At 32.9% G+C, this 11,721-nt stretch overlaps 1 protein-coding gene across 1 annotated transcript; it reads right to left on the bottom strand.

The window, feature by feature from the left end:
• Nucleotides 1-210: 210 nt before the first annotated feature.
• Nucleotides 211-588, bottom strand: LOC145692274 (protein GVQW3-like). Its single transcript, XM_081767572.1, has one exon. It carries the CDS (start codon nucleotides 586-588, stop codon nucleotides 211-213), a length of 378 nt encoding a protein of 125 aa, XP_081623698.1.
• Between the last annotated feature and the right edge of the window lie 11,133 nt (nucleotides 589-11,721).

Below are 11,721 nucleotides of genomic sequence, written 5' to 3'. Positions count from 1 at the left end.
ATTCAAATAATACTTTAAATAAATAGACAAATAGTTTAGTTTTTAAAAGTCTTAAATTCAGTTAATATATTAGGTATTTTTTAGGAACGACATACACATGTCTTATATTTCGCAGACATTTTCTCCTGTATTGACATACGACATACAAACATGGTGGTTATTGTTTTAAGCGCTCGAGTAGTAGACCGAAATTCAAGGCAAATTTCGAAATCAACGCATGAGCAATAGTAAATCTGTTATATGAGGGACAAACTTCGCTGCAATTCGTGTCAAGTTCAGTTCATCGGGTAGAATTCGTCGGCAAGTACCGTACGACAGTTGAAGTCTGTTACAAACACTTTGAATTGACTGCCTTCTGTCTTCGCGAATCACATCACACAGTTTCATGATCATTTCAGGTGTAGTGCATGTTGACTGGCGACCACAATGTTTGTCATCTTTCACATATTTACTGGCTTCTTTGAAACTCTTGAACCACTCAAATTTTCTTGCTTGACTCAGTGCATTCTCATCAAATGCCTCTTTCAGCATGCCGTGGGTTTCGGCTGCATTTTTTTTAACTTGACACAGAACTTGTTGCCAATCCATTGCTCCTTATCGTCAGTCATTTCCGAAATCGCAGAAGCCCTGAAATACGTACTGACACGCACAACTACAACTCACAACTGAATTCGCCGAAGATGATGCAACTTTGTGGTGCAGTAGCTAATACATGTACCTAGCGGTTGATTGTCGCACTGCTAGTGGTTTGCCCGTTAGAAAGAAATTCTCGGATATTTTAGGTAGCACCTCGTATAACAATCTTGAAAGAATATAACTTCATGTTGAGTTGGCAACATTGTTAATCTGGCGGTGTTATAGAGGACGGAAGAGAATGTCCACTATCTATGTTTAAAAATACAAAACTTCAGCGTTGTTTATTTATTACTTTAAAAGTTACAAGGGTGTTTGAGAATAAATGGTCTAGGCTGTACTTATTGTTCTTGCTAGATAAAGTTTAAACGTATACGAATTGATTTAAATTTAATTAAAATTTACATAATTTAAAATAAAAATATTCTTGTATTTTTAAAACAATATCATTTTACTCTTCAAATTTTGGAATAATTTGGGTTTGAATAGTTTATCTGAGCGATACTTAAAATTGCAATCAAGTAATATTACATGAATTCATTTTAATCCTTTCTATTGTAAATTAGTCAATTTTTGTTTTATAATCTTAATTTTCATCATTTAATTTTTACTAAATTTTATTTTAGCTGCTAAGTTTTCTTATATCAATTTCAAATCGTAATAAAATTGTAGTTAGATTTTCCATAGCCCATTAAATTTTAAATTTGTGTTCAAGCTACGAATGCGTGACCCGATGCTGCTCTGGACATATATGTAATATAAAATATTTCATTCCAGGTGTTTTGAGATGGAGAGGCACTCTGCAACTTATTTCTTATCATTATCTTAATTTTTATTCTTTATCTCGTCAGTCCGTTAAAGGTTGCAAGATACAATCTCAAGTCATTCTTTAATTTTTAGTTTTAAAAAATTGTACTACATGATTATAATATTAGTTGGGTTTTCTGTCAGTGTAATTTCTAATTTTAGTAGTGATAAGTTTTGAAAGTATTTTACTTATATCATTTGACAGAAAGAGGAGTTTTTGCTTACGCTGTAAATCCAGGTCCAGTTCATACTCCTTTGGCATGTAACTTTGGGACATTATTTTTCCCGAAACTTCTTGTTAACCTCGTATGTGAGATAAACAGGCGATACGCCTCCCAAACACCTAAGGAAGGAGCAAGAGGTATCGTTTTCTGTGCTGTAAACGAAAAAATTACAAATGGGAATCATATTTACTACAGGTGAGAGAGAAAGCATGAACGTGTTAATATAATAAACTATCTGTATAATTATGGAGTGAATACGATTACAATACTTACTCTACTTGTGGATAGTGGAATCCAGTACTTGAGCCTAGTAGTATACTTTTGTTGAAAGTAATATATCATTGTAAAAAGAATCACTACTCATACGAATGGTAAAGTTATAAGATTTGTATAAGATTCTAATGACGCTTTGTAAACTAAATTGAAGAAGCTGAATTCAATGGAAATAATTTTAAAAATGTACGTCCATGGAATAGAGGAGGGGAAAATACATCAAAGCTGTGATGTTTGTATTTATTTATATCCCAATCAATAAGGTTATTTTGCTTGATATCTCTTGGGCGGATTGTTCAGAAATAGTTCTACTGGGTTTAACGTTTTCAGATTAGTATAGAAAGCGCTATTATCTAAGTGTGGTCACTTGTACAATTGGCATAAGTGGTAGTTCTTAGCTAATAATTTCCCAGCCTGAGGATGCGTTTTTGTGGTAGAGAGACTTGCAATTGCAAGCCTTTCTCTTAAATTGATAAGAATGAGAAGAAAGATTATTGTTTCCAACTATTTTGTATTAAAGTGTTCATCAGCTATGCCATCTCATAATCTTATATTTTTCACTTTCTTAATAATTCTTTAGAGTTGTTAATGAAATATTTATTAATGATATATGAACAAAATAATTAAGAACTTATCCCTAACAGTAACATACTTTCATTATTACTCAAAAAATATAATCATAGTTGTTTTTCTGAGAAAGTAAACGAGCAAAATTCAACTAAACTATAGGAAACAATAGTAGTTTTCCACGTAGTTGGCCCGATTTTGTACCCCCGAGTCTTTCGTAAAGGGGTGCATATTACTACCCTCTACATTTTGGGAATAAAGACATTGGCAATTCTGACATTTGCGGGGAGGTATACATAGCCATTCGACCTCTCTAAAATTTTGGAAATTTGTTAAAAATGAAAAAAGAAAATTGATAGGGTCGTATAGAATACCCTGTGAAAGTTTGAGTGGTTCATGTCGTTCTCATATGTCGATAAAAATAGGCAAAATTAAAATTTCGGAGGATTTTGAACTAATTTATCCTCTAATATGAACCTTTACTATGTTATATAATTCTATCGATGAGTAAATTAATACACTCCTTACAAAGGGCTATCCGGTTTGCCGTAAGGACCGGGCTGTGTCACATGATTAGGTAAAAAGTCACATTACGTGCTAAATCGATTCTGAAGACTCCAAATCCAGATGTGAGATATTTCAAGCTCGTAACTTCCACGTGGGGCGTCCTGAGTAATTCGAAGACGATGCATATACTTTATCATTACTATCGATTTAACTTACACAACTGGACTTTTGACAATCTTGTATCCATATTTACCTTAGATGCTAAAATCGTTTCTAAGCTCTTTATTATGTCTTTGCAATAAGCTTTCAATTAGCCATCTTCTTATAGTTTTTTTTTTGGATATGTGGACGACTTCTTCACTGTGTTCCATGCATTTTACCCGAGGAAAGATATGCTTTGATATCGTACTAATTAAATGAAAGCTGAATTGCTCAGTATCTCAGTATCGGTATTTCAAACTAAGTCTTAAAACATTCTAAAAGTTCCCATTGATCCCACGCCGGTTTCACTCTCAAAATGGCGTCTAAAGATGGCAGCACAAGAAGTAGTTACTCTCTCACATTTGTTCCTATAACTTAAACAAATATACATGGATTTTCATCTTCTAAACATCTTTTCACTTTCATTTTATTTTTCTTAATATTAGAACCTACGGTCTAACTATAAATAAAGAGCTTACGTCAAGCAAGAATAAGATTTATTGAATTTTTTGATTAACCCTTTTGACACAGGGTAGATAAAGTGTCATTAACGGTAGTGACACTTACTTAGTCCTCTCCTGTGTGAACACTAATTAAGATATCGGAATGATTTGTTCTATGCCAAATATGAATTGATCATAGGTTATCCTCATGTATTTTTTTCTGAGTGTCGAATTTCCCTCTTAAATTTAAGCCCCAAAGTCAAAAATTGAGATTTTTTGAGTTTCAAATTTTCTTTTAGATTTTTCATGATAACTTCCTTCGTTTTAGAGAGATCTACTTAGGACTTGTTACGTATATACCTCACATAGATACCTAATTTTTAGAGCAGTTGGTTCAACTTGCAATCAGTTGCAAATTAGGGAAATTAAAATTTTCCTATTTTCCGGTCAAAAAATGCAAACATTTTCAAAATTTGTACTTTTAAAACCGCAAGTCATCTTACACCAGTCGGACGTCAGTCTTTACTGAACAAAATCAAGTACATATCGTTACAATTGGGTAGTTGGGGGGGTGTACGAAAGTTTATTTATTTCAAGTTTATTTTGAGATAGTTGCGTCAATCTGGTAGCAATGTTTCCAGCCATACAAAATTTTAATTCCCTATTACAGGAGGAAAATTGGGAAAATATCCCATTTTTCTCTCTACAATTTTCCTCTTGTTGGTTACATTGGAACAAAGGTCCCAGTATCTAAAAGCCTTTTCTTACGCACCATGGAAAATTTCACTTTGAAATTTTGAGATGACTTTTATATTTACAAACAAAAAGAGGAAAATGAAAAATGTTTACTCGATAAAAATTTATCTTGAAAGTTTAGTTTAATTTAATAATTAACATCAAATAACCTATTTTACTTTGCGTAATTAGACGTTTAGAAGATGAAAATCCATGTATATTTGTTCAAATTATAGAAACAATTGTAAGAGAGGGAAATTATAGAGAGAAAAATGGGATATTTTCCGGATCTTCCTCCTGTAATAGGGAATTAAAATTTTGTATGGTTGGAAACACTGCTACCAGACAGACGCAACTACCTTAAAATAAACTTTGATACACCACTAATATATCCTACACCTATCATGTCGATATCTAAGAAACGAAGCTTGCAATTTTAAAAAATAGATTATGGTAAAAAGAAAACTAACAAAATCAAGGTTTAGAACCTAAATTAGAACTTTTCGTACTACCCAATTTTAACAATCTGTAGATACTTCTTTTTGTTCAGTAAAGACTGACATCCGACTGACGTAAGATGACTTGCGTTAGTAAGTATAGGTACGGATTTAAAAACCAAGATTTTGAAATTTTTTGTATTTTTTGACAGAAAAATAGGAAAATTTTAATTTCCCTAATTTGCAACTGATTGCAAGTTGAACCAACTGCTCTAAAAATTAGGTATCTATGTGATGTATATACGTAACAAGTCCTAAGTAGATCTCTCTAAAACGAAGGAAGTTATCATGAAAAATCTAAAAGAAAATTTGAAACTCAAAAAATCTCAATTTTTGACTTTGGGGCTCAGATTTGAAAGGGAAATTTGACACTCAGAAAAAAATACATGAGGATAAACTATGATCAATTCATATTTGGCATAGAAAAAATCATTCCGATATCTTAATTAGTGTTCACACAGGAGAGGACTAAGTAAGTGTCACTACCGTTAATGACACTTTATCTACCGTGTCTCAAAAGGATTTATCAAAAAATTCAATAAATCTATCCTTGCTTGACGTGAGCTCTTTATTTATAGTTAGACCGTAGATTCGAATATTAAGAAAAATAAAATGAAAGTGAAAAAACGTTTACAAGAAGAAAATCTATGTATATTTGTTTAAGTTATAGGAACAAATGTGAGAGAGTAACTACTTCTTGTGCTGCCATCTTTAGACGCCATTTTGAGAGTGAAGCTGGCGTGGGATCGATGGGAACTTTTAGTATGAAATACCGATTTAGTTTGAAATACCGATACTGAAATACTGATAAATTCAGCTTTCATTTAATTAGTACGATACGAACCCTATATTGTGCTCGTGGAGTATTTTAGGAAGATTTCTGTATTAAACGTAAAACCTACATAGTATTCTATATTTAAGCTGAATTCAAGGTATTTCCTTCTCTTGATTTTTTAGGTAAGTGGAGGAATGATTTGTTTTCCATTGGTTATCTATTCACATTAATGTTAATGTTTCGAGCTTTTGACAATGAACAATTTGCTTTTGGAACACGTAATTTTTTCTATATTTGAGCTGAATTTCAGCCATCTCCCTCAGTCTGTTCACATCATTGCAACCGGATAGGCGCTAACGGAAAAGGTTTGTTGGTCCATTCCTTAAATTTGGAAATTGTCAATATTAAAATTTTGTAATGATTCTCTAGAACTACTTTATATAGCTTAGCAAATATAGGTGATACAACTTCTCTCCTTCCATGGGTGGAAGATTGCCAAAATATAAGGTCATCTAAAACGTATTGAACATTTTGCGCTGGATTTTGTATCACAATTCTAATCTTACACAATTAACAATGGAAAAGTCCTAGCATCATTTGACATCTAATACTTGAAGATACTAGATATTCAGGAGTGTTGGAATTTCTTGAATCAGACGTAAGATAAGAAGACGTGCACTACGAAGACGAACAAACAATCCTCAGTACCACATTGTAAAATTTTACTTCGATAAAGACCAAAATGTTGCTGAAGCTTATGAAGAAATTTGTACTGAGTTTAGCAAGATACGTTATCAAAGCAAGATCCAAAAGATGGTTATTTCGTTTTCTTTTAGAAATGTAGATGTTCAAGATGGTCCTCGTAGTGAGCGAGCTAAAGTAGATGATATTCTGAAAAAGTCGAGAAAGACGGGATGTAATCAGTCTGGACATGGTTAATAATATCCATCTATGATCAAATAGTATTAAAGATGTGGAGAAAGCTAACAACTAGACAAAAGGCATGGGTGAATAAGTATAGTTAAATGGCTTCAGACGACAAGTGGGTGGTATGTAGGAACCCCCAAGATACATTAATCCCTCACGTTTCAAATCTCAACTCTCAATGGTTCATAAGAAATGATGCAAAAACGGAAAAGTGGGATTAATTTATTTCCCAAGAATGGCTCGATCGATTTTGTTCAACTTGAATGTATGTATATGAGTATACAAGGACTTCGTCTGAAGAAATTAACAGCTTCTCCCCATCATTCCCCCCCCCCTAAAAATCCAATTCAATATTTTGAGCCCCTTTTGACCTATGATGGTCTGCGAGCACAATTATGAAAAAATAAATTTTAAATGTCTCTTTAACCTTACAATCACATATATTTTTCCAAAATTGTATCACGGGTACGCCATGGTCAAAATGAGCCAAAACCAACCATACCGCAATTATAAGGGGGCAAACGCAAAAGTAACAGCTATTGATGTAGCCTTTGCATATTTCCTAAGTGAATGAATGAGAAATCACTCTTGAAGTGCCAAATTTTCTGAGGCCCCATTTGATGACCTGTGGCGCCCCCATTCCTAGTTTGGGATATAGTGAAACTATTCATATTTAACAATTTAGGAATGAACACCCTTGTCACTTTAGAACAAACACGAAACAATGAATCTTTGTGATTGTATGAATATGTCGCGAAAAAACTAATACTGACAGCCAGAAGCATCTCTTGCGATATTTCTTGGGGGGCAAGACCCCCATTTACGTGAGACTTGTACGTTTTATATTAGTAAATTAGCAGTCAACGGATTAAAATATAGACTCTATAAAACGTACATTGAGGACAGATGTTATGAAGTTCCTATGCCTGCATTTAAAGGAAAAAATCGCAATTGTCCACTGCAGAAGCCAGTGGTACTAGGTTTGTTACAAGAATACGTTGGACAGTTGAAGCTACACATGGAATGCTGAAAGAAAAGTATCGTCTGTTGGATGAAATGACAATAGCTACTATCGGTCCCGTGTTATAGAATGCTAGTTTTCTACACAATAAATTCTCCATACGTTTGACACCAGATGAAAACCTCCTAGCAATGACCACAATCATGCAATCTGCGAAAACTTCAGGAGACGCAAACAGCTTTGCGGCCTTTGTTGAACAGAAGAAACTGCGAAGAAGAGAACTTCCATTTATATCTATTTCTTCACAGGATCTTGAGGACTTTTCCGAATAAACGAAAAATATTTGAAAGGTTTATTTGGCGGATCCTTCCAATATAAACAGCCAATATGTTATTTGGCGGAATGGTTGGATGAAAGAGGTAATACGTATTTATACGTAGTATATTAAAGATCACGAGAAGATATTGAAAACGACAGCGTATTCAAGTCATATGCAAAGCAAGTCATACAAATGCTTCATCTGAAACCAAGTACAGAAGGTTACAAAAGTATCATTAGATATTGTTGCTACTGTGCAAATGAATTGCTAACAGTTGGCTTTTGCTCCCATGTTAAAACCATTATTTATTACCGAAGTTATGGAAGATATTTGTCGAGGATCCAGAAACCAGAACAAATATTGAGCAAAATATTCGATCACAAGCAATTTGTGTGGTCATAAAGAAAATAGTGACAAGGACTGAATTACATACTAGCATGTTCTTTTCATCCTTATTTGTTTCATACATTGAAATACTTGTACTTCTTACTTGTAACTTACTTTCCATTTGTATTGTATTTTCTTCTCTATTTCTTGGATGAAATGTACCTTTTATTCAAATGTTGCAGTTTTCCATCACTCTACTTCGTATCCCCATCTCCCCTCTCAGGACCGATGAAAGACACTACAACAAAGGTTGCATTACATAATGATGTTGATGGTTATTCTCTTTCCAGCTGAGGTTGGTTGGACTGTCCAGCTTTGATTGGACACAATATGTATAGGTAACATTGATTTTTTGTATGAATACTCGCACTGAAACTTCAGGTATCCTTAAATGGGATACTTACAGGGGTTTAATGGCAATTTTAACCTCATATTCATGTCCAGCCTGATTGATTAATATGAAATAAACACCAATATCAACAGTTTCACTTTCGCTCAAAATGAGGATGGGGACGGCACAGGTCATCAAATGGAACCTCATTGAGTTTGGAACTTTTCATTTGTGATTTCTCAATCATTCACTTAGCAAATATGCGAAAGCTACATCAATAGCTGTTATTTTTGCATTTGCCCCCTTATAGGTGCGGTATGGTTGTTTTGGCTAATTTTGACCATGGCGTGCTCGTGATACAATTTTGGAAAAAAATATACGTGATTATAGGGTTAAAGAGACACCTAAAATTTAAGTTTGCATAATTGTATTCGCAGATCAGGATAGATCAAAAGGTACTCAGAATATTGAATCAATTTTTGAGGGGGAGAATAGTCGAGGGGAGCTGTTAAATTCTTCAGACGAAGCCCTTGTATACACCTACACATACATCCAAGTTTGAACAAAATCGATGGAGCCATTCTTGAGAAATAAATTAATCCCACTTTTCCAATTTTGCACCATTTCTCATGAACCAATGAGAGTTGAAGTTTGAAATGTAAGAGATTAATGTATCTTGGGGATACCTACATATTACTCACTTGTCGTCCTAAAATTCATCTGGGACCATTTCATTATACTTGTCCACCCACGAGATTTCACTTTTGGGTGTCACAGATAATCTGATTAGAAAACAATTACTTGATCGAATTTTTATCTGTGAATCTCTCCTGAAACTAACGAACTAGGGTCATTTTTTAAGCCATTGATTGCGAGTGATCAAATGTGGATAGCAAATGGGCACATACAATAGAAATGAGTTTCACCAAATATATAAAAACCTAAATTTGACTTCCAATCCCGATGCTAGCATATGCTAATACTTCGAGGATAAGTAATAATTAACTTATCTAAATTTGAATAAATTATTATGCAAATTGATTCTAAATAAATTAATGGCGATGTTAACTGGTTATTATGGCTGTCTCATACAAACGGATCTGTGAGATCCCGAGCTTGATCTTGGGGAGTTGAAGTTAACACCGGGAGGAGGGATCGGATTTCACTTCTCTAAGCTCAACATTTGATGAAGTATCCCTCCAAAAATTGAAAAGAGTGTAAAAGAGCAATATTAATTATAAAACAATATTGGTACTTACATTTTCCCCAAAGCAACATAACCAGGGCGCTAGGTAGAAGTGCGTAGTTATTTCGAACTTGAACACGTTAATTTCATAGAATATATACATGTTGCAAGGATGATGTAGATATGCCATACTGGTTCAGTACTTATGGGACTGGCTATGCTGACTATTTTACAAGACGTAGGTGAATTGTTTTATATGTCATTAACCCTTCGGAACTGGCGCCAAGTCCCACAGACTCATAACACCTGTTTTTGTAGCCTGTTACTAGTAGTTGGCCGTTGGTTCTGACTGGGTTCAAATTGAAAATTTTATATTTCAATGGACACTTCAGAACATGATTTATTACCTCGTGATGAGATATTGAAACTTTTGAATTTTTTATTATACACTAATTGTAATTTTACCATATTTTTCATAACTCTTCAATTATTCCAAAGATACACTAAAATGTAACATTTGTATTGAAATTCGCAATATACCTGTTTAATATACGTAATACAAAATAAAATTATCAACAACAACAAAAAATAGACAAAAAATATTAGGTAAAGATTTATAATTTAACAAACGAGTCTGTGAGACTAGGCGCCAGTGCTTAAATCACATTACAAGGTGCCAATGCCGCTGGGTTAAAGAAAAAAACAATTACTGATTGACTAAATTGCCTTTCAATAGATGATGAATTAGTAAATTAGATTAATTAAATCTAAAACGGTCACCTCAGCTGTCTCTCAATATTCTGGTGAAGATATGAAGTAAAAAGTTTTAATGAAATTTGCAAAGAACAGTATACATAAATTTCGGTAACAGTGATAAAATTTATTTTTAAGGATTTTAAAAGGAATTAATTGTTCATAAATTATTTAAGGAAGTAAAAATCATATATTTATAGATATCTTAATTTTAAAAAAGTTCAAATACGCAAATAAATTTAGGAATTGAAAAAGTCTTTCCAGTAGGAATATTCCCATAACCTCAATCTCCAAAATTAACTACAATGCTAAATTAGTTTTCATTCACGATATTTGAAGGATTTCGGCTTCCAGTTTTCTTTAACATTTTCAAAACTCAAGGTATTTTTAGCGAAACAGTTTTTTAAAAAAATTCGACTGTTACAGTTGGAAAATCTAGTCGTTTCAAACAAACAAGGGAATTAAGTAACTACTTTTATAAGTATTTGTATAAGCAAACAGTGCAGAAGTGAACAATTTTCGTTTGGGCAAAAATATAAATATTTATGTAAAACAAATGTCAATGGAGAAGAATCTTTATAAGAAAATGATTAAAATAGAAGGTAGGTAACTTATCGAAAGATCATTAGGTGATTTTGAGTTTCAGGAGTTGCTAGTAAAACGAAAACAATTGAAAATATAGAAAAGGAGATAGGACAGACGTACACTTGTAAATTTTAATATAAGCTTATTTGTCTGTATGGTAAATATATAAGTAAATATATTAATATTTAAATATTAATATTAATCAACATTTAAAATATTCTTTGATCATGTCAAAAAGACATTTATTAATGTCAATAATTTCTACGATAACCACATAATGGATACTTTATACACTAAACACATTAATATATACACATAAAACATTCAGGCTGATAATGAGGAAATCATATTGAATATTTTTCTATTTACTCAACGCGGGATGTAAACATTTGAATTTTTGAGTTTACTTTTTTCGTTTACTGAATATTATGCGTTTCTTAATCATAATAATCAGGTTCGACTATTTTGTTTCCTAAATAGTTCTTTCTCGAAGGATTTTAATTAATTTAAGGTTCCTAATTGAACTTAGTACAATGTCAGGAACATAACATTTAATAACTTGATATTTAAATATTCCATCTACAACTTAACGCTCTACCACCCAGGCTAT

The sequence above is a fragment of the Thermobia domestica genome, chromosome 8 (genome assembly GCF_964235325.1).
Source record: "Thermobia domestica chromosome 8, izTheDome1.hap1.1, whole genome shotgun sequence".
Lineage (NCBI taxonomy): Eukaryota > Metazoa > Arthropoda > Insecta > Zygentoma > Lepismatidae > Thermobia > Thermobia domestica.
This window is presented reverse-complemented; position numbering and strand designations above follow the sequence as displayed.

Bases quoted from the DNA above. Each gene is read 5' to 3' on its own strand.
- LOC145692274 (XM_081767572.1), bottom strand. From the start codon at position 588: ATGGATTGGCAACAAGTTCTGTGTCAAGTTAAAAAAAATGCAGCCGAA.